Source organism: Pristiophorus japonicus, chromosome 20 (assembly GCF_044704955.1).
Source record: "Pristiophorus japonicus isolate sPriJap1 chromosome 20, sPriJap1.hap1, whole genome shotgun sequence".
Lineage (NCBI taxonomy): Eukaryota > Metazoa > Chordata > Chondrichthyes > Pristiophoridae > Pristiophorus > Pristiophorus japonicus.
In genome coordinates this window covers 89,875,328-89,902,406 of record NC_091996.1, presented here as the reverse complement: position 1 = coordinate 89,902,406, position 27,079 = coordinate 89,875,328, and the positions used below count along the sequence as shown (strand labels likewise).

At 49.9% G+C, this 27,079-nt stretch overlaps 1 protein-coding gene and 1 long non-coding RNA gene across 5 annotated transcripts in view; one reads left to right on the top strand and one right to left on the bottom strand.

The window, feature by feature from the left end:
- The window catches only part of epoa (erythropoietin a), a 51,941-nt gene that overhangs the window by 5,186 nt on the left and 19,676 nt on the right, over positions 1-27,079 (top strand). For 2 of the 3 annotated variants that reach the window (XM_070863134.1, XM_070863135.1), the window contains exons 2-3: positions 12,217-12,347; positions 22,854-22,934. In XM_070863134.1, the coding sequence (XP_070719235.1) occupies positions 12,217-12,347; positions 22,854-22,934 (212 nt within the window). Of the gene's footprint in view, positions 1-2,193; positions 2,414-12,216; positions 12,348-22,853; positions 22,935-27,079 lie in introns of those variants that run through there. The other variant, XM_070863137.1, reaches the window with a different exon arrangement.
- The window catches only part of LOC139232671 (uncharacterized), a 44,222-nt gene continuing 41,101 nt past the window's right edge, over positions 23,959-27,079 (bottom strand). For both annotated transcript variants that reach the window (XR_011588067.1, XR_011588066.1), the window contains exon 2: positions 23,959-24,083. This is a non-coding gene — a long non-coding RNA (uncharacterized lncRNA). The remainder of the gene's footprint in view (positions 24,084-27,079) is intronic.

Sequence of the window (27,079 nt, the reverse complement as noted above, 5' to 3'; positions counted from 1 at the left end):
GTGTAGTGTGATTGTTAAACCTTTTGCTAATAAACCAACTAGTTCTTAATAGCAATGTGTTGCCATGAATTCTTAAGCAAAGAACCCATTTAGCAAATACATTACGGTTGGGTCCTCTATAATCTATATAAAAAGGAGAAGGGTGGCTAAAGTAAATGTTGGTCCCTTAGAGGACGAGACCGGGGAATTAGTAATGGGGAACATGGAGATGGCAGAAACTCTGAACAAATATTTTGTATCAGTCTTTACGGTAGAGGACACTAACAATATTCTGACAGTGGATAGTCTCGGGGCTATAGAGAAGGAGGAACTTAACACAATCACAATCACTAAGGAGGTGGTACTCAGTAAGATAATGGGACTAAAGGCAGATAAATCCCCTGGACCTGATGGCTTGCATCCTAGGGTCTTAAGAGAAGTAGCGGCAGGGATAGTGGATGCATTGGTTGTAATTTTCCAAAATTCCCTGGGTTCTGGGGAGGTCCCAGCAGATTGGAAAATTGCAAATGTAATGCCCCTATTTAAAAAAGGAGGCAGACAAAAAGCAGGAAACTACAGACCAGTTAGCCTGACATCTGTGATTGGGAAAATGTTGGAGTCCATTATTAAAGAAGCAGTAGCAGGACATTTGGAAAAGCAAAATTCAGTCAGGCAGAGTCAGCATGGATTTATGAAGGGGATGTCATGTTTGACAAATTTGTTGGAGTTCTTTGAGGTTGTAACGAACAGGGTGGATAAAGGGGAACCAGTGGATGTGGTGTATTTGGACTTCCAGGAGGCATTTGACAAGGTGCCACATAAAAGGTTACTGCACAAGATAAAAGTTCACGGAGCTGGGGTTAATATATTAGCATGGATAGAGGATTGGCTAACTAACAGAGAACTTGAGATAAATGGTTCATTCTCTGGTTGGCAATTAGTAACTAGTGGGGTGCCGCAAGGATCAGTGCTGGGACCCCAACTATTTACAATCTATATTAACGACTTGGAAGAAGGGACTGAGTGTAACGTAGCCAAGTTTGCTGACGATACAAAGATGGGAGGAAAAGCAATGTGTGAGGAGGACACAAACAATCTGCAAAAAGACATAGACAGACTAAGTAAGTGGGCAAAAATTTAGCAGATGGAGTATAATGTTGGAAAGTGTGAGGTCATGCACTTTGGCAGAAAAAAATCAAAGAGCAAGTTATTATTTAAATGGAGAAAGATTGCAAAGTGCCGCAGTACAGCGGGACCTGGGGGTACTTATGCATGAAACACAAAAGGATAGTATGCAGGTACAGCAAGTGATCAGGAAGGCCAATGGTATCTTGGCCTTTATTGCGAAGGGGATGGAGTATAAAAGCAGGGAAGCCTTGCTACATTTATATAAGGTATTGGTGAGGCCACACCTGGAGTACTGCGTGCAGTTTTGGTTTTCATATTTACGAAAGGATGTACTTACTTTGGAGGCAGTTCAGAGAAGGTTCACTCGGTTGATTCCGGGGATGAGGGGGTTGACTTATGAGGAAAGGTTGAGTAGGTTGGGCCTCCAATCATTGGAATTCAGAAGAATGAGAGGTGATCGTATCGAAACGTATAAGATTATGAGGGGGGTTGACAAGGTGGATGGAGAGAGGATGTTTCCACTGATGGGGGAGACTAGAACTAGAGGGCATGATCTTAGAATAAGGGGCTGCCCATTTAAAACAGAGATGAGGAGAAATTTCTTCTCTCGGAGGGTTGTAAATCTGTGGAATTCGCTGCCTCAGAGAGCTGTGGAAGCTGGAACATTGAATAAATTTATGACAGAAATAGACAGTTTCTTAACCGATAAGGGGATAAAGGGTTATGGGGTGTGGGCAGGGAAGTGGAGCTGAGTCCATGATCAGATCAGCTATGATCGTGTTAAATGGCGGAGCAGGCTCGAGGGGCCTTATGGCCTACTCCCGCTCCTATTTCTTATGTTCTTATCTGGAGTCAGAGGGCTGGTGGAGAAGATCTTTGCGCTAAGTGGGTGGGAGTGTGGAGGAACTTGTAAATGAGGACATAGACCTTGAAATGCATGCAGTGGATTGGATGGAGAGCTTGGTAAGGGCAGAGCTGAATGATCATGGTAGTCCATGAACAGGCGTACGAAGCATTTTCATTGTATCGGGATTAAGTATTTATAGAAAGAAAGATGAGAAGGGAAGTAGGTGTGAACAGGTGCACACAGCACAGTAGCAACTATTGACATTATCGATCACTTCAGAAAAAGACTATCATTTCTGTTGTGTCTTTCACAGCAACAACAACAACTTGTATTTATATAGCGCCTTTAACAGAGTGAAACGTCCCAAGGCGCTTCACAGGAGTATTACATGATAAAAAATTTAACACCGAGCCACGTAAAGAAAAATGAGGGCAGGTGACCAAAAGCTGGATCAAAGAGGTAGGTTTTAAGGAACATCTTGAAAGAGGAAAGAGAGGCGGAGAGGTTTAGGGAGGGAGTTCCAGAGCTTGGGGCCCAGGCCACAGAAGGCACGGCCACCAATGGTGGAGTGATTATAATCAGGGATGCTCAAGAGGGCAGAATTAGAGGAGCGCAGTCATCTCGGGGGGTTGTGGGGTTGGAAGAGATTACAGAGATAGGGAGGGGGCGAGGGCCATGGAGGGATTTGAAAACAAAGATGAGAATTTTGAAATCGAGGCGTTGCTTAACCGGGTGTCACTGTAGGTCAGTGCGCACAGGGGGTGATGGGTGAGCGGGTCTCGGTGCGAGTTAGGACACGGGGCAGCGATCACAGCGGGTGATGGGTGAGCGGGACTCGGTGAAAGTTAGGACATGGGTCAGCGAGCACAGGGGGTGATGGATGAGCGGAACTCGGTGCGAGTTCGGACATGGGGCAGCGAGCACAGTGGGTGATGGGTGAACGGAACTCGGTGCTAGTTCGGACACGGGGCAGCGAGCACAGGGGGTGATGGGTGAGCAGGACTCGGTGCGAGTTAGGACACGAGGTCAGCGAGCACAGGGGGTGATGGGTGAGCGGGACTCGGTGTGAGTTAGGACACGGGGCAGCGAGCACAGTGGGTGATGGGTGAACGGAACTCGGTGCTAGTTCGGACACGGGGCAGCGAGCACAGGGGGTGATGGGTGAGCGGGACTTGGTGTGAGTTAGGGCACGGGGCAGCGAGCACAGAGGGTGATGGGTGAGCGGGACTCGGTACAAGTTCGGACATGGGGCAGCGAGCACAGTGGGTGATGGGTGAACGGAACTCGGTGCTAGTTCGGACACGGGGCAGCGAGCACAGGGGGTGATGGGTGAGCAGGACTCGGTGCGAGTTAGGACACTGGGTCAGCGAGCACAGGGGGTGATGGGTGAGCGGGACTCGGTGTGAGTTAGGACACGGGGCAGCGAGCACAGTGGGTGATGGGTGAGCAGGACTCGGTGCGAGTTAGGACACGGGTCAGTGAGCACAGGGGGTGATGGGTGAGCGGGACTCGGTGCGAGTTAGGGCACAGGGCAGCGAGCACAGAGGGTGATGGGTGAGCGGGACTCGGTACAAGTTAGGACATGGGGCAGCCGAATTTTGGATCACCTCTAGTTTGCGTAGGGTAGAATGTGGGAGGCCAGCCAGGAGTGCGTTGGAATAGTCAAGTCTAGAGATAACCCAAAACACTTTGCAGCCAGTTAATTCATGTCTTTCTTCTTTGGAGTGTAGTCACTGTTGTAATGTGGGAAACACAGCAGCCAATTTGCGCACGGCAAGTTCCCACACACAGCAACGTGATAATGACCCAGATAATCTGTTTTTTTGTTATGTTGATTGAGGGATAAATATTGGCCCCAGGACACCGGGGAGAACTCCCCCTGCTCTTCTTCAAAATAGTGCCATGGGATCTTTTACATCCTCCTGAGAGAGCAGACGGGGCCTCGGTTTAACGTCTCATCCGAAAGGCGGCACCTCCAACAGTGCAGTGCTCCCTCAGTACTGCCCCTCCGACAGTGCGGCGCTCCCTCAGCACTGCCCCTCCGACAGTGCGGCGCTCCCTCAGTACTGCCCCTCCGACAGTGCGGCGCTCCCTCAGTACTGCACTGGGAGTGTCAGCCTGGATTTATGTGCTCAAGTCCTTGGAGTGGGATTTAAACACTGCTGCCCATTAAACCACAGCGTCAGGTGCAACCAGTTGAGCCACTTGAGAATTTAATAGCAGCTCTCCCTCACGTACGTCTGGACTCAGGCTTGCTTCTGCTGTGAAACCGCAGCAGACGAAGCCAAGCCTGTCCAAAGATCTCACGGTCAATGACTGAAAAACCTAGCTCTTGCCCAAATGGCTCATTGCCTTGATGCAGGACCCGGGGTGTAACTAAAGTATGCAGAGCGGACGGTTCATTGTTCATTCCGTGCTCTGAGTCGATCGCAGCTACTTGTGGAGCCACGGTTGGTCTCAGTTTACTGGTCCAGGACGAGAGGGGGAAATCTAGCCAGGTTTCCTGCTGCTTGCTGATTTGAAAGGGCGTGCGTGCGGTCTATGGGTGCGGACCGGAATGAGCTCGGTTGTAACGCCCGCCACAACAGAATAGCCCAAAGGCACTATATAAATACAAGTTGTTGTTGTTGTTGCGGACGCCCGCCAACAAAGTTCACCAGCCAGTAATAAGCAGATAATGCTGGCGGGCCAATGTCCCGTGGTGCTGCCGCTGGCCTTATTAGGCGCATGCAGCATCACCGCTACCCGAGGAATGCGTTGCCCCAGGAATGCACTGGCCCAGGAATGCACTGGCCCAGGAATGCACTGCCCCAGGAATGCGTTGCCCCAGGAATGCACTGGCCCAGGAATGCGCTGCCCCAGGAATGCACTGCCCCAGGAATGCGTTGCCCCAGGAATGCGCTGCCCCAGGAATGCACTGCCCCAGGAATGCACTGGCCCAGGAATGTACTGGCCCAGGAATGCACTGCCCCAGGAATGCATTGCCCCAGGAATGCACTGGCCCAGGAATGCGTTGCCCCAGGAATGCACTGCCCCAGGAATGCGTTGCCCCAGGAATGCGCTGCCCCAGGAATGCACTGCCCCAGGAATGCGTTGCCCCAGGAATGCACTGGCCCAGGAATGCACTGGCCCAGGAATGCACTGCCCCAGGAATGCGTTGCCGCAGGAATGCGCTGCCCCAGGAATGCACTGCCCCAGGAATGCACTGCCCCAGGAATGCGCTGCCCCAGGAATGCGTTGCCCCAGGAATGCGCTGCCCCAGGAATGCACTGCCCCAGGAATGCGCTGCCCCAGGAATGCGCTGCCCCAGGAATGCGTTGTCCCAGGAATGCACTGGCCCAGGAATGCACTGCCCCAGGAATGCGCTGCCCCAGGAATGCGCTGCCCCAGGAATGCGCTGCCCCAGGAATGCGTTGTCCCAGGAATGCACTGCCCCAGGAATGCGCTGCCCCAGGAATGCACTGGCCCAGGAATGCACTACCCCAGGAATGCACTGCCCCAGGAATGCGCTGCCCCAGGAATGCGCTGCCCCAGGAATGCACTGCCCCAGGAATGCGCTGCAGCAGGAATGCGTCACAATTCAGGCACAATCCAGTTTCTAGGCTATACAGCTTCCAGTTAAGGGCGGGGGGGTGGGGTGGGGGGGTGCGCTCACTGAATAAAAAGAAAGACTTGCATTTATATGGCGTCTTTCCACGACCTCAGGAAATCCCAAAGCGCTTTCCAGCTAATGCAGTACTTGTGATGTTATAGTTGTGATGCTATTGTAATGCAGCCAATTTGCGCACAGCAAGCTCCCACAAACAGCAGTGTGATAACGACCAAATAATCTGTTTTTTTAGTGATGTTGATTGAGGGATAAATATTGGCCGCAGGACGCCGGGGAGAACTCCCCCTGCTCTTCTTCAAAGTGGTGCGGTGGGGTCTTTTATGTCACTTGAGAGAGCAGACGGCACCTCCGACAGTGCGGCGCTCCCTCAGCACTGCCCCTCCGACAGTGCGGCGCTCCCTCAGCACTGCCCCTCCGACAGTGCGGCGCTCCCTCAGTACCGCCCCTCCGACAGTGCGGCGCTCCCTCAGTACCGCCCCTCCGACAGTGCGGCGCTCCCTCAGTACCGCCCCTCCGACAGTGCGGCGCTCCCTCAGTACTGCCCCTCCGACAGTGCGGCGCTCCCTCAGTACTGCCCCTCCGACAGTGCGGCGCTCCCTCAGTACCGCCCCTCCGACAGTGCGGCGCTCCCTCAGTACCGCCCCTCCGACAGTGCGGCGCTCCCTCAGTACTGCACTGGGAGCGTCAGCCTGGATTTTGCCCTGGAATGGGAGTTGAACCCACAACCTGCTGACGCAGAGGCAAGAGTGCTACCCACTGAGCCACGGCTGAATAGAAATTACGAGGGGAGCCCTGGCTGATTTTTCTTCCTCACTAGCCAAGAGAGAGAGAGAGACAGCTGAGGCCTGTTGTCAGGGCCCTCTTGCTCCATCAACGGAACACTTGGGACCTTGGCGGTCTGTATGGCTCGGCCACTGACTGGATAAACTCAGTGAGCCAATGGGAGGCATGCCCTTCCCCCTTTCACAGGATAGTCGTGGGGTTGGGCAACAACACCAACTTGCATTTAAATAGCGCCTTTATCGTAGTAAAACGTCCCAAGGTGCACTCACAGGAGCGTAATCAGACAAAAATTGACGCCAGAGAGGGAGACATGAGGACAGGCGACTAAAAGCTTGGTCAAAGAAATCGGCCTTAAGGAGGGACAGAGAAGTGGGGGAGATAGCGGGGTTCAGGGTTGGAATTCCAGAGCTTAGGGCCTAGGCTGCTGGAGACACGGCCGCCAGTGGTGGCCGCTGCTAATGTCGGTCTACAAACCGACATGGGGAGATGCAGGAGAGCCGAGCCAGAGTGAGCCACACCTGGAATACTGCGTGCAGTTTTGGTTTCCATATTTATGAAAGGATATACTTGCTGTGGAGACAGTTCAGAGAAGGTTCACTCGGTTGATTCCGGGGATGAGGGGGTTGACTCATGAGGAAAGGTTGAGTAGGTTGGGCCTCTACTCATTGGAATTCAGAAGAATGAGAGGTGATCTTATTGAAAGGTATAAGATTATGAGGGGGCTTGACAAGGTGGATGCAGTGAGGATGTTTCCACTGATGGGGGAGACTAGAACTAGAGGACATGATCTTAGAATAAGAGGCCGCCCATTTAAAACTGAGATAAGGAGGAATTTCTTCTCTCAGAGGGTTGTGGATCTGTGGAATTCGCTGCCTCAGAGAGCTGTGGAAGCTGGGACATGGAATAAATTTAAGACAGAAATAGTTTCTTAAACAATAAGGGGATAAGGGGTTATGGGGAGCGGGCGGGGAAGTGGAGCTGAGTCCATGATCAGATCAGCCATGATCTTATTAAATGGCAGAGCAGGCATCAAGGGCCGTATGGCCTACACCTGCTCCTAATTCTTCTGTTCTTATGAAGAGGGATGGGAGGAGGCGCATGTGAAGCATGAACGCCAACATGGGCCAGTTGGGCTAAATGGTTTCTTTTTGTGCTCATCATCATCATCGGCTCCAGTCCTGAACTCCAATTGAGGGGGTGGAAGATGCCTGTGGGGGGATTTTTTTAACGTGGGGTGACCGTTGCACACCAGCCACCACACGGGCTTGACAGAGCGAGGTCTTGGTCCAGTGGCAAGGGTTAACCAGGATGACTAGAGACCTGCTCTGCTGCATGGACCTCGCGCGCGCACATATCGCACAGTGTGGGCTGGGCCCGTGCTGTCCCTGGGCCCTCGGCTCTTCTGGGCCCCGTACCCTCATTCGCCGCACCTCCGCCACAATCTCTCGCCGCTCCTCCGCCACAAACATTCACCGCATCTCCGCCACGATTCTGTGCTGTAGACTCTATGTAAACCTACAAATCTCCTCGGATCTGAAAACGACATAAATCTGGGGTCTGCAATTACCCTCTAATTATATTGATTTGCACCACATTCCTTTGATTTTTTCGAGGTGGGAAATACCCCATAATATCAGATGAGGGAGTTGACTTATGAGGAAAGGTTGAGTAGGTTGGGCCTCTACTCATTGGGATTCAGAAGAATGAGGGGTGATCTTATCGAAACACATAAGATTATGAGGGGGCTCGACAAGGTGGATGCAGAGAGGATGTTTCCACTGATGGGGGAGACTAGAACTAGGGGACATAATCTTAAAATAAGGGGCCTCCCATTTAAAACTGAGATGAGGAGGAATTTCTTCTCTCAGAGGGTTGTAAATCTGTGGAATTCGCTGCCTTAGAGAGCTGTGGAAGCTGGGACATTGAATAAATTGAAGACAGAGATAGACAGTTTCTTAACCAATAAGGCAGTAAGGGGTTATGGGGAGTGGGCGGGGAAGTAGAGCTGAGTCCATGATCAGATCAGCCATGATCTTATTAAATGGCGGAGCAGGCTCGAGGAGCCAAAAGGCCTACTCCTCCTCCTATTTCTTATGACCAATATGTACAGGTTAAATCAGATAGTCAGGTTTATTTACTTATTCAATAGACATGGAAGCAGTGAGACCCGGCAATATACTGAGAGTATAATGTTTTAAAAAAGAATAGTATCAGTTGCCAAAGGGGAAGAATCCTATTTTTAGAACCTATTTCTTGCATAAGTTTGATAAGCAACAGGATGGCTGGTAAATTAGATTTGTGCAGACCTTCATGATGCAATATTATAATTGGATGATGTGCAGTACGTCCATGGAGTTTGGATTTCCAGCCAGAGCGGAGGCTGACTAACCTTATTTGTGTTTTAAGCCAGGGCAGCCTTTTACATTCTAGACATTTCTTTGAAGTCGATAGTCAAACTGGTAGTACAGAAGATGCTACACCTCGAGATAATGCTAGGATATTACTCCAAATATTTCATTCATTAATCAGGGAGTTTACATTTGATTATCCATTGGTCTGTCAATCTGCGTACATCAACATTTCAAATCGTCGATCCTGGCCACCAAAAAGATTTTAAACAAAAACATTCTGAAGACTTGCATTTATATAGCGCCTTTCATGACCTCAGGATGTCCCAAAGCGCTTTACAGCCAATTTTTTTGAAACGTAATCACGGTTGTAATGTAGGAAACGCGGCAGCTAATTTGTGCACAGCAAGCTCCCACAAACAGTAATGTGATAATGAGCAGATAATCTGTTTTCGTGATGTTGATTGAGGGATAAATATTGGCCAGGACACCGGGGAGAACTCCCCCTGCTCTTCTTCGAAATAGTGCAACAGGATCTTTTACATCCACCCGAGAGAGCAGACAGGGCTTCGGTTTAATGCCTCATCCGAAAGATGGCACCTACGACAGTGCGACGCTCCCTCGGTACTGGCACTGGGAGTGTCAGCCGAGATTTTTGTGCTCAAGTCCCTGGAGTGGGACTTGAATCCACAACCTTCTAACTCAGAGGTGAGAAAGAAGTGTTACCCACTGAGCCATGGCTGACAGATAGAAAGGCATAGACACAAAGAAAGCCATCCAGTTCAGACATTTTTCAATTACAAATGCTTATAGGTCTGGCCAGTAATCAGCCAGTGCAACACTAGAGATACTGCTAGCCAAAGTCAGGTGTGCCCTCCCTACCCAAAAGCATGCAATGTAAAATTCAGAAATCATCCTATTGTAGCAGTATTGTGTTGCAGCATTTTCAGGAGAGGATGTCGGAAAAAGATTGGGTCGGGGGGCGAGAAAAGCAGATTAGATAGCTGTTAGCAAGTTAAGAAACTGTGTCCTAACTCGCACCGAGTCCCGCTCACCCATCACCCCCTGTGCTCGCTGCCCCGTGTCCTAACTCGCACCGAGTCCCGCTCACCCATCACCCCCTGTGCTCGCTGACCTACATTGGCTCCCGGTTAAGCAACGCCTCGATTTTAAAATTCTCATCCTTGTTTACACATCCCTCCATGGCCCTCGCCCCCTCCCTATCTCTGTAATCTCCTCCAGCATCACAAACCCCCCTGAGATGTCTGCGCTCCTCTAATTCTGCACTCCTGAGCATCCCTGATTATAATCGCTCAACCATCGGTGGCCGTGCCTTCAGCTGCCTGGGCCCCAAGCTCTGGAACTCCCTCCCTAAACCTCTCCGCCTCAAGACACTCCTTAAAACCTATCTCTTTGACCAAACTTTTGGTCATCTGCCGTAATTTCCTCTTATCTGGCTTGGTGTCAAATTTTTTTTGTCTTTTAACACTCCTGTGAAGCGCCTTGGGTCATTTTCCTAGATTAAAGGCGATATATAAATACAAGTTGTTGTTGTATAATGATGATGCCATTAAACGAGAAAGCATAAATTGGAGATGTACACATATCGGAGTGACCTAGAGAATGATCTTAGCACATTTGTTCTGTGATGTCAGAGACACTGCAGGTACAATTTTCACCTCGCCTACCCAGCAGGAATAGTGCGAGCGGGCGTTAAAATGGCAGCCGGGCGTTCCCTGCTGAGTTCTCACCGCGTTTGCACCCCACCCCCCGCCATTTTGATTCCCGGGTTGTCAAGAGCGTCGGAGCCACAAGCCACAGGCAGGCGGGGATTTGGATGTGGAGCTCGTCGCGCTGACTTGCGGCCCGCACAATTTTCCATTCGACTCGTCCAGCTTGCCCTGCCGTCCAGGTCCTGTAACGGAGCTCCACCTGGTGGACTACTGCTCCGTCTAGTGGACTACTGATGTACTACAACTACTGATGTCAATGCAACAAAAGGGTCATGTGACAATATCACAGGATGACAGTTTGCAGCAAAAGCCATCTTGTGTAATGTGTGTGTTTGTGATGTCATAAAGAATATATCGCAGTGTGCATTGTTCAATGAGGACGCCCCCTCCCCTTTTAAACGGTGTGCCGTCTGAATGGAATCCTTGGCGCCTCTCTGATCCAGCCGACGCCATGACTTGGGATAGGCAGCGGTCAAACCTCCTGGCTGCAGGAGAAGGGAAGGGAAGGTCAGGGTAGGGAGGTCCAAATCCAAGCGGGTGGCTTTTCACAAAAGGGTGAGTGGGCAAGAGGAGATTACACATGTTGAGTGGTGATGTGCAGAGCTGCTGTGGGAAACAGGGAGCTAGGCAACGTCCAGAAGGTCACTGCGAACGCAAAGCAGAAAGGAAACATGGCAAAACGCAGGAATGAGGATGAGAAACATACGCCGCAGGGTCTCGCGCTTGCTTTTGCATGGTGTGTGACTTTGGCCAGAACATAGAAACATGGAAATTTACAGCGCAGAAGGAGGCTATTTCGGCCCATAGTGTCCACGCCTCTTAACTATAAACTCCTGACAGCCAACTGAGAGAGGAGAGCCCCATTCCGTCAGTCTGTACTGGATTTCTGGAGAGGGATGGTCTGTTTTCTAACCCACTGAACTAGACTTCCCACTCTCCTAGTCCCACTGAGGGGACCATCCACAAACCTAGACAATACATCGTGGATTCATCAATGCCGATTCCAGTTTGTTTTATTATTTACTCATTCCTGGGATGTGGGCGTCGCTGGCAAGGCTGGCATTTATTGCCCATCCCCTAATTGCCCCTCGAGAAGGTGGTGGTGAGCCGTCTTCTTGCACCGCTGCAGTCCGTGTGGTGAAGGTGCTCTCACACAGTGCTGACTTTGTCGTAGCGGTTTGGTACAACTGAGTATCTTGCTGGGCCATTTCAGAGGGGCAGTTAAGAGTCAACCACATTGCTGTGGGTCTGGAGTCACATGTAGGCCCAGACCGGGTAAGGGTGGCAGATTTCCTTTCCTAAAGGACATTAGTGAACCAGATGGGGTTTTACGATAATCTGGTAGTTTCATAATCACCTTTACAGATACTAGCTTTTTAATTCAAGAGCGGGACTTGATGCGAGTTAGGACATGGGGCAGTGAGCACAGGGGGTGATGGGTGAGCGGGACATGGTGCGAGTTAGGACACGGGGCTGCCGAGTTTTGGGTAACCACAAGTTTACGTAGGGTAGAATGTGGGAGGCCAGACAGGAGTGCGTTGGGGTAGTCAAGTCTAGAGGTAACAAAGGCATGGATGAGGGCTTCAGCAACATTGAGAACGCTAAGCCACTCACAATACAAAGGCTGCAGCATATTCACATTACACCTCCCTGGAGCAACACTGCTGTGACCGTGGGCTCTCCCACCCAGAAGATCCTTATATTTGTGCACAAGTTTTTGTCATATATTTTATTTCATATTAACTGATGGTTCTTTCTCTTTCTTTCCCCCCCCCCCCCGCCACGCAGGACTTTTTGCACTTCTAGTGATGTTACTCAGTTACATAAAGCCAGAAAAGTCGACTCCAGTCCAACCAATGTGTGACATCAGGGTGCTGGACAAATACATTCGAGAGGCAAAAGATGCTGCAAATACAACGGTATGTCATTGTGCGCACGCACGTGTGGTCTGCGTGTAGCATAACGCAGTGAGCTTGAGTCTTTGACACCTGGTATGAATGTTAACTCAAAGAGCTCTACTGACCATGAGATTAAAGGCAAGGTTGTAGAGGTAATGCTGCAGGTTAGTAGAGCTGTTGCACTGTGGGTGGCTTCGTCAGTCACGTGATGTGTACAAGACTCAATAAAACCCCGGCCAGTTGGGTCTCGGTCATCCACGGTGAGGTATGCAGTTGTGAGCCTGGTGGATGAACTGGTAATGTGTAGTGCGATTGTTAAACCTTTTTTAATAAACCAACTAGTTCTTAGTAGCAATGTGTTGCTCTGAATTCTTAAGCAAAGAACCCATGAAGCAAATACATTACAAAATGGCGACGGGCATGGGAGTTTCTTCGTGCATTCTTGCATAAGAATTCAGCAACAACAATCTGCATTTATATAGCGCCTTTAACGTTGCAAAATGTCCCAAGGCGCTTCACAGGAGTGTTATAAGACAAAACAATACATTTGACACCGAGCCGCATAAGAAGAAATTATGGCAGGTGACCAAAAGAGGTTGGTTTTAAGGAGTGTCTTAAATGAGGAAAGAGAGGTGGAGAGGTTTAGGGAGCGAGTTCCAGAGCTTGGGGCCCAGGCAACTGAAGGCACGGCCACCGATGGTTCAGCAGTTATAATCAGGGATGTTCAAAATAGCAGATTTTGAGGAGCGCAGAAATTTCTGGGGTGTTGTGAAGCTGAAGGAGATTTCAGAGATAGGGAGGGATTTGTAAACAAGGATGAGAATTTTGAAACCGAGGCATTGCTTAACCTGGAGCCATTGCTATTCAGGACCAGTTGGTTTATTAACAAAGGTTTAACAATCACACTACACATTATCAGTTCATCCACTAGGCTCACAACTGCATAGAAACATAGAAAAAAGGTGCAGGTGTAGGCCATTCGGCCCTTCGAGCCTGCACCATCATTCAATAAGATCATGGCTGATCATTCCCTCAGTACCCCTTTCCTGCTTTCTCTCCATACCCCTTGATCCCTTTAGCCGTAAGGGCCATATCTAGCTCCCTCTTGAATATATCCAATGAACTGGCATCAACAACTGTCTGTGGTAGGGAATTCCACAGGTTCACAACTCTCTGAGTGAAGAAGTTTCTTCTCATCTCAGTCCTAAATGGCTTACCCCTTAACCTTAGACTGTGATCCCTGGTTCTGGACTGCCCCAACATCGGGAACATTCTTCCTGCATCTAACTTGTCCAGTCCCGTCAGAATGTTATGTTTCTATGGGAATCCCTCTCTATATCCTTCTATACCCCAGTGAATGCAGGCCCAGTCGATCCAATCTCTCCTCATATGTCAGTCCTGCCATCCCGGGAATCAGTCTGGTAAACCTTCGCTGCACTCCCTCAATAGCAAGAATGTCCTTCCTCAGATTAGGAGACCAAAACTGAACACAATATTCCAAATGAGGCCTCACTAAGGCCCCGTACAACTGCAGTAAGACCTCCCTGCTCCTATACTCAAATCCCCTAGCTATGAAGGCCAACATACCATTTGCCTTCTTCACCGCCTGCTGTACCTGCATGCCAACTTTCAATGAATGATGTACCATGACACCCAGGTCTCGTTGCACCTCCCCTTTTCCTAACCTGCCGCCATTCAGATAATATTCTGCCTTCATGTTTTTTTCCACCAAAGTGGATAACCTCACATTTATCCACATTATACTGCATCTGCCATGTGTTTGCCCACTCACCTAACCTGTCCAAGTCACCCTGCAGCCTTTTAGCATCCTCCTCACAGCTCACACTGCCACCCAGCTTAGTGTCATCTGCAACCTTGGAGATATTACACTCAATTCCCTCATCCAAATTATTAATGTATATTGTAAATAGCTGGGGTCACAGCACTGAGCCTTGCGGCACCCCACTAGTCACTCCCTGCTATTCTAAAAAGGACCCGTTTATCCCGACTCTCTGCTTCCTGTCTGCCAACCAATTCTCTATCCACGTCAGTGCATTACCCCCAATACCATGTGCTTTGATTTTGCACACCAATCTCTTGTGTGGGACCTTGTCAAAAGCCTTTTGAAAGTCCAAATACACCGCATCCACTGGTTCTCCCCTTGTCCACTCTACTAGTTACATCCTCAAAAAACTCTAGAAGATTTGTCAAGCAGGATTTCCCTTCGTGAATGGTGATACCTCATCGTGGATGACCAAGACCCAACTGACTGAGGTTTTATTGAGTCCGTTGAACATCATGTGACTGGCTAAGCCACTCACAATGCCACAGCTCTACAAACCTGTGAGCATACATACAGGCACATACACCACAGTAACCTTATCCTGGTGGTAGCTGTGCAGCAGTATAGCATCTGATTGGGGATATTGAGTATGCGTTTCTTCATCGTCAGTCGCATTATTCCGGTGCATTACTAAGCCTCGCAGGTTCGAATCCCAGTTGGGGCTGCAATGGCGGGAGTGTGGCCACAATTGGCAACAGCCCCCACCTAAGCTCCCGCTCCCAATCGGTTCACAAGACCGGTGCTGGAACGTGCACGTCTGTGGACATCAGGGGAGGAGGAGCCTAGCCGCCATTCACCGCCAGCAGCAGCCGCTCGAGTGAGGTGGCGCAGGGCACCTGTTGCCCCTGGGGCCGTAAGCCAGCGGGAGTCCGCGCCTTCAGGAGAAGAGAGGAGGAAGGAACGCGCCCAAAATATTCCCATCTCCTGTGAGGTCCTGTGTTACAACTCTTTAACGAGCACAGGTTGAATCTCCCTTATCCGCAGAGCACCCTCGGGAGCTGGCCTGTGCCGAATGAGGGATTTTGCCGGATGAGGGGAGGTCATCGGTCCGAATGGGGGAGGAGGTCCACGGACCGGGGTGAGGGGGGGGGCCGGGGGGAGGAAGTCCATGGCCCCTGCGGGCCCCGAGATGTGTCTGCGCATGCGCCACCCGGCGGGCGGGAATGGTGCCGGATAAGGGAATCCCGTATAAGAGAGGTTCAACCTGTCATGTCAAAAGAAGCTAAACTTGATGCCATTTAAACGCCAGAGGGTGAAGGAGCATTTGTTGCATCTCAGGGTGCAGACGACCAATTGCTTCAGCTTTATGCTTGCACTTTATGAAGTCATGAGAACCCTTTGAATAGCCGCCTTTCACCCATCCAGGACCCTCCATTGACTCATTGCACTGGGTGGAGGAGTTCTGCCGCCGTAACTTTGGAGAATGATCCGCGGAGACCCCGGGGAAATGGTTTGCTCCGTCGCGCCAGTGTTTAGCGGCCGAACTAACGAAGTTATGGCGGACGGTCGGAAGGCTCCCCGCGGATATTCAGCCTCCATTGTGTTGGCATCACTTACATTCTTAAAGACTTGGATTTATATAGCGCCTTTCACGACCACCAGAAGTCTCAGAACGCTTTACAGCCAATGAAGTACTTTTGGAGTGTGGTCACTGTTGTAATGTGGGAAACACAGCAGCCAATTTGCGCACAGCAAGCTCCCACACACAGCAATGTGATAATGACCCAGATCATCTGTTTTTTGTTATGTTGATTGAGGGATAAATATTGGCCCCAGGACGCCGGGGAGAACTCCCCTGCTCTTCTTCGAAATAGTGGCCGTGGGATCTTTTACATCCTCTTGAGAGAGCAGATGGGGCCTCGGTTTAACGTCTCATCTGAAAGACGGCACCTCCGACCGTGCGGCACTCCCTCAGCACTGCATTGGGACCGTCAGCCCAGATTTATGTGCTCAAGTCCCTGGAGTGGGATTTGAACCCTTGACCTTCTGACTCAGAGGCGACAGAGAGTGCAACCCACTGAGCCACGGCTGAAGGAGATGTCAGGGGATGTTTTTATCACATGGTGGCACCTAATCGAGAAATTTGCTTATTTGGGAATTCCATAACATTCGATCAGCTATCGCAGAATTAAGTCCCAACCATGTTGACAATTGACCCATGAGGGGACAAATGTTCTTATCAGATGATTCAACCAGACCGGACTTTGCAGTTCTTTCTCTGCTCTTCCCAGAAACATAAAGCACCTATCAAATGCCAAGGGATCACACAATGGCTAACACTCATGGGTATCAGACATTCAAAGATTAAGAGACAAGGTCCACTTCCCCTGATAGTTTGATGCCTTTAAGCAGTGAGTCACTGAGCCATACTGATCAGGAAGGTTCCAAGCTTCAATCCCTACTCTGCCCTGAATGAGCTTCTCTGTTGGCCTTTATTGCAAGGGGGATGGAGTATAAAAGTAGGGAAGTCCTTCTACAACTGTACAGGGTATTGGTGAGACCACACCTGGAGTACTGCGTACAGTTTTGGTCTCCGTATTTAAGGAGGGATATACTTGCATTGGAGGCAGTTCAGAGAAGGTTCACTAGGTTGATTCCTGAGATGAGTGGGTTGTCTTATGAGGAACGGTTGAGCAGATTGGGCCTCTACTCATTGGAGTTTAGAAGAATGAGAGGTGATCTCATTGCAACATATAAGATACTGAGGGGGCTGGACAGGGTAGATGCTGAGAGGATGTTTCCCCTCGTGGGGGAATCTAGAACGAGGGGGCATAGTTTCAGAATAAGGGGTCGCCCATTTCGAACTGAGATGAGAAGGAATTTCTTCTCTCAGAGGGTTGTAAATCTGTGGAATTCTCTGCCCCAGAGAGCTGTGGAGGCTGGGTCATTGAATATATTTAAGGCGGAGATAGACAGATTTTTGAGCGATAAGGGAGTCAAGGGTTATGGGGAGCGGATGGGGAAGTGGAGCTGAGCCCATGATCAGATCAGCCACGATCTTATTGAATGGCGGAGCAGGCTCCAGGGGCTGAATGGCCGACTCCTGCTCCTATTTCTTATGTTCTTATGAGCTGGTTTGCAGCAGGTTTAGCTCAATTGACCTCAGCGCCTCGACATTAGGGGAGCAAGTTGGCCGTTCCCGATGGCCATTCGGCATTATGGAAAATATGGATGTTGGGTGAAGCCAAGATAGAGTTTCGATCACATATCCGCAGCGTAACCAAGACCGCCTATTTCCACCTCCGTAACATCGCCCGTCTCCGCCCCTGCCTCAGCTTATTCGCTGCCGAAACCCTCATCCGTGCCTTTGTTACCTCTAGACCTGACTATTTCAACACACTCCTGGCCGGCCTCCCACGTTCTACCCTACGTAAACTAGAGGTGATCCAAAACTCGGCTGCCCCGTGTCCTAACTCTCACCGAGTCCCGCTCACCCATCGCCCCCTGTGCTCGCTGCCCCGTGTCCTAACTCGCACCCAGTCCCGCTCACCCATCACCCCCTGTGCTCGCTGCCCCGTGTCCTAACTCGCACCCAGTCCCGCTCACCCATCACCCCCTGTGCTCGCTGCCCCGTGTCCTAACTCTCACCGAGTCCCGCTCACCCATCGCCCCCTGTGCTCGCTGCCCCGTGTCCTAACTCGCACCTAGTCCCGCTCACCCATCACCCCCTGTGCTCGCTGCCCCGTGTCCTAACTCGCACCGAGTCCCGCTCACCCATCACCCCCTGTGCTCGCTGCCCCCGCGTCCTAACTCGCACCGAGTCCCGCTCACCCATCACCCCCTGTGCTCGCTGCCCTGTGTCCTAACTCGCACCGAGTCCCGCTCACCCATCACCCCCTGTGCTCGCTGCCCCGTGTCCTAACTCGCACCGAGTCCCGCTCACCCATCACTCCCTGTGCTCGCTGCCCCGTGTCCTAACTCGCACCGAGTCCCGCTCACCCATCACCCCCTGTGCTCGCTGAACCCATGTCCTAACTCGCACCGAGTCCCGCTCACCCATCACCCCCTGTGCTCGCTGCCCCGTGTCCTAACTCGCACCGAGTCCCGCTCACCCATCACCCCCTGTGCTCGCTGCCCCGTGTCCTAACTCTCACCGAGTCCCGCTCACCCATCACCCCCTGTGCTTGCTGACACACACTGACTCCCCGGTTAAGCAATGCCTCGATTTCAAAATTCTCATCCTTGTTTTCAAATTCAAATCCCTCCATGGCCTCACTCCTCCCTATCTCTGTAATCTCCTCCAGCAACCCCACCTCCCCCCCCCCCCCCCCCACCCCGGCCGCCCCGAGATGTCTGCGCTCCTCTAATTCTGCTGTCGTGAGCATCCCTGATTATAATCGCTCAACCATCGGTGGCCGTGCCTTCTGTTGCCTGGGCCCCAAGATCTGGAACTCCCTCCCTAAACCTCTCTCCCTCTTTACATCTGTTTCCTCCTTCAAGACGCTCCTTAAAACCGACCTCTTTGACCCAGCTTTTGGTCACCTGCCCTAATTTCTCCTTATGTGACTCGGAGTCAAATCTTGTGTCACATAACACTCGTGTGAAGCGCCTTGGGACATTTCACTATGTTAAAGGCGCTATATAAATACATTGTTGTTGTTGTGATGCCCCCTGGAAACATAGGCTGCTGACACTCACCCAGCAACGGCCTTGACATTCTGGCCTATTTTGGGCACAGAATTAGCGCAATCTGGATGGGAAGTGGTAGAGGGGAGGAATTTGTGGCAGAATCTTTAGCCCCTTAGAAATTCCGGTGAAAGGAATGTAAGCATTCCGTGTGTCCCCCACCACCCCCCCCGCCGCTCCCCACCCCTTCCCCATGTGACATCGTACTTGGAGGCAGGACTAACAGGATGTCAGGCTCCGCAAGAAATTCCAGTCGTTCTATCCAGTGCACAGGCAATGGAAAGTAATGTACGGTGGCCTAAATTGGGCCTTGCATTCCCTTATGCCAATAGCGATCAAATTGAGAGACATTACTTTTGGGAAAGTAGCAAACCACTCCAGGAGCAGCCAACAAGAACAGTTTTGTTCTTTGACCAACTCATCATCATCATAGGCAGTCCCTCGGAATCGAGGAAGACTCGCTTCCACTCTAAAAGTGAGCTCTCAGGTGCCTGTACAGTCCAATACAGGAATTACAGTCTCAGTCACAGGTGGGACAGACAGTGGTTGAACATAAGAACATAAGACGTATGGAAAGAAAGCAGGAATGGGGTACTGAGGTTGAATGATCAGCCATGATCTTATTGAATGGTGGTGCAGGCTCGAAGGGCCGAATGGTCTACTCCTGCACCTATTTTCTATTATTCTATGTTTCTATAAAGGCCAAGATTCCATTGGCCTTCCTGATCACTTGCTGTACCTGCATACTCACCTTTTGTGTTTCATGCATAAGTACCCCCAGGTCCCGCTGTACTGTAGCACTTTGCAATCTTACTCCATTTAAATAATAACTTGCTCTTTAATTTTTTTTCAGCCATAGCGCATGACCTCACACTTTCCAACATTATGCTCCATCTGCCAAATTTTGCCAACTCACTTAAACAGTCTATGTCCTTTTGCAGATTTTTTGTGTCCTCCTCACACATTGCTTTTCGTCCCATCTTTGTATTGTCAGCAAACTTGGCTACGTTACACTCAGTCCCTTCTTCCAAGTCGTTAATATAGATTGTAAATAGTTGGGGTCCCAGCACTGATCCCTGCAGCACTCGTTACTGATTGCCAACCAGAGAATGAAACATTTATCCCTACTCTCTGTTTTCTGTTAGTTAGCCAATCTTCTATCCATGCTAATATATTACCCCCAACCCAGTGAACTTTTATCTTGTGCAGTAACCTTTTATGTGGCACCTTGTCAAATGCCTTCTGGAATTTGGTGGGTGGGGAGTCTGGTTTGCCGCATGCTCCTTCGCTGCCTGAGCTTGTTTTCTGCATGTTCTCGGCGATGAGACTCGAGGCTCAGTGCCCTCCCGGATGCTCTTCCTCCACTTAGGGCGGTCTTGGGCCAGGGATTCCCAGGTGTCGGTGGGGATGTTGCACTTTATCAGGGAAGCTTTGAGGGTGTCCTTGAAATGTTTCCTCTGCCCACCTGGGGCTCGCTTGCCGTGTAGGAGTTCCGAGTAGAGCGCTTGCTTTGGGATGTCTTGTGCCGAGCAAGCGGACAGTGTGGCCCGCCCAGCAGAGCTGGTCGAGTGTGGTCAGTGCTTCGATGCTGGGGATGTTGGCCTGAGCGAGAGCACTGACGTTGGTGCTTCTGTCCTCCCGGTGGATTTGCAGGATCTTGTGGAGGCAGCGCTGGTGGTACTTCTCCAGCGCTTTGAGGTGTCTGCTATATATGGTCCACATCTCTTCGACCACATTAGCCAGTCCGCTTGCGCCCCTCCAACAGGGTTCCGCTCCAGAATCCCGCTGCCCTGTTCCCCCCTCCCCACGGGGCTGGTGTAAATGGCATGGGCAGAAAGAAACATAGAAACATAGAAACATAGAAAATAGGTGCAGGAGCAGGCCATTCAGCCCTTCTAGCCTGCACCGCCATTCAATGAGTTCATGGCTGAACATGAAACTTCAGGACCCCCTTTCTGCTTTCTCGCCATAATCCTTGATCCCCCGAGTAGTAAGGACTTCATCTAACTCCCTTTTGAATATATTTAGTGAATTGGCCTCAACTACTTTCTGTGGTAGAGAATTCCACAGATTCACCACTCTCTGGGTGAAGAAGTTTCTCCTCATCTCGGTCCTAAATGGCTTACCCCTTATCCTCAGACTGTGACCCCTGGTTCTGGACTTCCCCAACATTGGGAACATTCTTTCTGCATCTAACCTGTCTAAACCCGTCAGAATTTTAAACGTTTCTATGAGGTCCCCTCTCATTCTTCTGAACTCCAGTGAATACAAGCCCAGTTGATCCAATCTTTCTTGATAGGTCAGTCCCGCCATCCCGGGAATCAGTCTGGTGAACCTTCGCTGCACTCCCTCAATAGCAAGAATGTCCTTCCTCAAGTTAGGAGACCAAAACTGTACACAATACTCCAGGTGTGGCCTCACCAAGGCCCTGTACAACTGTAGCAACACCTCCCTGCCCCTGTATTCAAATCCCCTCGCTATGAAGGCCAACATGCCATTTGCTTTCTTAACCGCCTGCTGTACCTGCATGCTAACCTTCAATGACTGATGTACCATGACACCCAGGTCTCGTTGCACCTTCCCTTTTCCTAATCTGTCACCATTCAGATAATAGTCTGTCTCTCTGTTTTTACCACCAAAGTGGATAACCTCACATTTATCCACATTATACTTCATCTGCCATGCATTTGCCCACTCACCTAACCTATCCAAGTCACTCTGCAGCCTCATAGCATCCTCCTCGCAGCTCACACTGCCACCCAACTTAGTATCATCCGCAAATTTGGAGATACTGCATTTAATCCCCTCGTCTAAAAGAAGATAGATGCTCAGAATCACAAGGCTACTTATTGCAGTGGTGAACTTTGATAAGCATGTTCCACCACTGAGTGACTTGAGCCAGAAATTACTGTGACTCATGTTATCATACCACTGTTTCAATGAGCTTGTATCAAATTCCACTTTCCACTATTTTAGCAAATGCTTAACCTGGTTATTGTGAAAGCAGTTGGCGGCTCTGTTAAAATAGCAGAGAGGGGAATCTCATGTTAAGTGGTTTTGCACGATAACATTCCTTACAGTCGTTAGCAGACTTCTGTGTTTACTAGAACAACGGCCCAGTGCTGACTAGTCCTTTCAGCAAGTTTGATAATGGTTTGATGCTCCGAGCTCATTATCTCAGTGTAGACTCATCCTGCTCCTGTCAGCGTTCAAGCAAAAGGTTCTCTTGACGTCGGTGCAGAGCTGCGGTAGATTGCAAAGACGTGGAGGGGTGACGGAGCTCTGCATCTTTCCCCACATCCAATCTGTCACCCGCTCTGCAATATCCCTCCCCCCGCCGCCCCCCAACCAGAATGTCACGACCAAGTCCTCAACCACCCTGAGGCCCACATCATCATCAGCGTAATCCTTGCCAAGTTCCACTGGCTTCTTGTATCGCAGAGAAGTGACCTTCAAGAGTCTCATTCACCAACAACAACTTGTATTTATATAGCGCCTTTAACGCAGTGAAACGTCCCAAGGCGCTTCGCAGGAGCGTTATGTGATAGCAATTTGACACTGAGCCGCATAAAAAGAAATTAGGGCAGGTGACCTAAAGCTTGGTCAAAGAGGTCGGTTTTAAGGAGCGTCTTGAAGAAGGAAAGAGAGGTGGAGAGGTTTAGGGAGGGAGTCCCAGAGCTTGGGGCCTAGGCAGCAGAAGGCACGGCCACCGATGGTGGAGCGATTATAATCAGGGATGCCCAAGAGGGCAGAATTAGAGGAGTGCAGACATCTCGGGGGGTTGTGGGGCTGGAGGATTAACTGGTAATGTACGGTGTGATTGTTAAACCTATGCTAATGTGTTGCGATGAATTCTTAAGCAAAGAACCCATGAAGCAAATACATTATCGTGACAGTCATGCCATTGTACCTCTCCAAGTGCAGCACATCCTGCCCTGCCTTGATACCAACCTGCTCCAAACACCTTATCCTCGAGGTAGTGGCATTAACTGAACTTTAGTAGCTGGGGCGGGAAGCGGATTCATGTCTCACTGTGATATGCTTCCCTTTTGAAACAGTGCGAGGAGGCCTGCACTCTCCCAGGAAACATTACTCTGCCAAAGACCAATGTCAACTACAGAGAATGGACAACAAAGGACGTAAGTTCATTTTCTTTTCACGCTTACACTGATCGGAATATAAATGGATGGATATCTGACCCTGCACCCAAGTGCAGGTTATCAACATTAGTCCAAGTGTGATTATCTGATGTTCCTGGAATCCTGACCCAGTGGGTGACGAGTTTCCAACTTTGTACAGGCGAAGGGGGACAATAAAATTGAGAATAAAAGCAAAAAATATATCGTCGGTGCAGTGTTACAGGGACAGCCTTGAATCGCTCTTAAAGCGGCTCCAAATTCCAGATTGGAAAACGAAGAAAGGTGGCAGCTGCTCTAATTGGGATAATTCACACTTGTTGACAAGATGATATGCAGCGTTGATCCTATCATGTACGTTTCCAGTTCCCGTATCAGCAGTTCTTGGTACCCAAGTATCAGCTGTGGCTCAGTGGGCCGCACTCTCTCTCGCCTCTGAGTCAGAAGGTTGTGGGTTCAAGTCCCACTCCAGGGACTTGAGCACATAAATCCAGGCCGACACTCCCAGTGCAGTGCTGAGGGAGTGCTGCACTGTCGGACGGGCAGTGCTGAGGGAGCACTACAATGTCGGAGGGGCAGTACTGAGGGAGTGCTGCACTATCGGAGGTGCCGTCTTTTGGATAGAGACGATAAACCGAGGCTCTGTCTGCCCTCTCAGGTGGATGTGAAAGATCCTCATGGCACTATTTCGAAGAAGAGTTCTCCCCGGTGTCCTGGGGCCAATATTTATCCCTCAATCAACATTACTAAAACAGATTATCTGGGTCATTATCACATTGCTGTTTGTGGGAGCTTGCTGTGCGCATTTCCCACATTACAACAGTACTCCAAAATTACTTCATTGGCTGTAAAGCACTTTGAGACGTCCGGTGGACGTGAAAGGCGCTCTAGAAATGCAAGTCATTCTTTTATGATAGGAAGGTGGGTAGGCCAAGTTGATCAACCAAGAGATGACCTTTTGTTACTGTTGGAGCATCTATGTCGATCAATGTAGGTAATGTGATACGCTGATTAATAAAGACAGGAACACCATGAAATGCGTGGTGTATTATTCTGCTGCTGAAGTCCAGCTGTGTGTGTCGTGCTGAAGCCACATAGCATAATTGTTGTGCCGTAGCAAAAGCTGGGAACACTCAACAGGTCAGGCAGCATCTGCGAAGAGAGAAACAGAGTTAATGTTTCAGGTCAATGACCTTTCAGAAGAACTGGAGAAAGTTTAGAGATGTAACAGGTTTTAAGCATTTACAGAGGCAGGGAAAACAGGGAGAACATAACAAATAGGAGCAGGAGTAGGCCATTCGGCCCCTCGAGCCTGCTCCGCCATTCAATGAGATCATGGCTGATCTTTGACCTCAACTCCACTTTCCTGCCTGATCTCCATATCCCTCGATTCCCTTAATATCCAAAAATCTATCGATCTCCATCTTGAATATCATCATCATCATAGGCAGTCCCTCGAAATCGAGGAAGACTGGCTTCCACTCTAAAAGTGAGTTCTCAGGTGACTGAACAGTCCAATATGGGAATTACAGTCTCTGTCACAGGTGGGACAGACAGTGGTTGAGGGAAAGGGAGGGTGGGGAGTCTGGTTTGCCGCATGTTCCTTCCGCTGCCTGCGCTTGGTCTCTGCATGCTCTCGGCGACGAGATATACTCAACGACTGAGCTTCCACAGCCCTCTGAGGTAGAGAATTCCAAAGATTCACCACCCATTGAGAAAAGAAATTTCTCCTCATCTCAGTCCTAAATGGCCGACCCCTTATCCTGAGACTGTGACCCCTGGTTCTAGACTCCCCAGCCCGGGGGAAACATCCTCCCTGCATCTACCCTGCCAATCCTCCTCAGAATAGAAATATAGAAAATAGGTCCAGGAGTAGGCCATTCGGCCCTTCGAGCCTGCACCACCATTCAATATGATCATGGCTGATCATGCAACTTCAGTACCCCATTCCTGCTTTCTCTCTATACCCCCTGATCCCTTTAGCCGTAAGGGCCACATCTAACTCCCTTTTGAATATATCCAATGAACTGGCCTCAACAACTTTCTGTGGTAGAGAATTCCATAGATTCGCAACTCTCTGAGTGAAGAAGTTTCTCCTCATCTCGGTCCTAAATGGCCGACCCCTTATTCTGAGACTGTGACCCCCGGTTCTAGACTCCCCAGCCAGGGGGGAAACATCCTCCCTGCATCTAACCGGTCAAACCCTGTCGGAATTTTGTAGGGAGGGGAGGAAAGAACAAAAGAGAAGGTCTGTGATAAGGTTGGCAGGCAGGAGAGATTAAATGACAAAAGGGATAATGATGCATGGCAAACGGAGATGGTAATGGGACAAATAAAGGAAGCAAAAATTGATCCAGAGGTGTAAATGGGAATCGCAGAATCATCAGCAACAATTGCCGTCCGAATAAAATCAGATATGCCCCCGCCGCTTTTCCTGCCTCTGTACTTGCATAAAACCAGCTGTATCTCTAACTTTTTCCAGCTCTGACAAAAGGTCATCGGCCTGAATCGTTAACTCTCGGTTTCTCTTTCCTATGATGCTGCCCGACCCGCTGAGTGCCAGCATTTTTTGATTTCAGTTCAGATTTTCAACATCCGCAGTATTTTGCTTTTGTAATTATTGTGCCGTGCTGGGTCAGTCAGAGACTAATTGTTGTCAGGTAGATTGCCAGGTCAATTAGAGGTCATATTTTTTCTTCAACAGGAACGTTTTAGACTCCTGAAGTCGCAGTGGCGGGGGGGGGGGTGGGGGTATTTTTTTCCTGCACATTTGTAAACAACTGAACAGTTCATAAGAACATAAGAAATAGGAGCAGGAGTCGGCCATTTGGCCCTTCGAGCCTGCTCCGCCATTCAATAAGATCATGGCTGATCTGATCATGGACTCAGCTCCACTTCCCTGCCCGCTCCGCATAACCTTATCGTTCAAAAATATGTCTATCTCCACCTTAAATATATTCAATGACCCAGCCTCCACAGCTCTCTGAGCAGAGAATTCCACAGATTTAGAACCCTCAGAGATAATTTCTCCTCATATCAGTTTTAAATGGGCGGCCCCTTATTCTGAGACTATGTCCCCTAGTTTTAGTTTCCCCTATGAGTGGAAACATCCTCTCTGCATCCACCTTGTCGAGCCCCCTCATTATCTTATATGTTTCAATAAGATCGCCTCTCATTCTTCTGAACTCCAATGTGTATAGACCCAACCCATCCTCATAAGACAACCCCTCATCTCTGGAATCAACCTAGTGAACCTTCTCTGAACAGCCTCCAATGCAACCTCAGGAAGGATATATTGGCCTTGGAGGAGTTCAGCGTAGGTTTACCAGAATGATACCCGGACTCCAAGGGTTACGTTACGAGGAGAGATTACACAAATTAGGGTTGTATTCCCTAGAATTTAGACGGTTAAGGGGTAATCTGATCGAAGTTTTCAAGATATTAAGGGGAACAGATAGGGTAGATAGAGAGAAACTATATCTGCTGGTTGGGGAACAAGTCTAAAAATTAGAGCCCGACCTTTCAGGAGTGAAGTTAGGAAACACAGATGTTTGAACGATAAGGGAGTCATCATCGAAATCAAGGAAGACTTGCTTCCACTTTCAAAGTGACAAAATCTACGGCTTGGCCTTGGACAACATGGACCACTTTCCATACCTCGGGAGCCTATTATCAGCAAGGGCAGACATCGACGACGAGGTCCAACACCACCTCCAGTGTATCAGCGCAGCCTTCCGTTGCCTGAGGAAGAGCGTTCAAAGAGCAGGTCCTCAAATCTGCCACCAAGCTCATGGTCTACAGGGCCGTAGTGATACCCACCCTCCTATATGGCTCAGAGACGTGGGCCATGTACAGTAGACACCTCAAATCGCTGGAGAAATACCACCAACGATGTCTCCGCAAGATCCTGCAAATCCCCCGGGAGGACAGACGCACCAACGTCAGTGCTCTCGATCAGGCCAACATCCCCTGCATCGAAGCACTGACCACACTCGAAACAGTCCTACACACAAAGGGTGGTAGAAGTTTGGAACTCTCTTCCCGCAAACGGCAACCGATGCTGGATCAATTGTTAATTTTAAATCTGAGATTGGTAGCTTTTTGCTAACTGAAGCTGTTGAGCGATCTGGGCCAAAGGCGGGTAATTG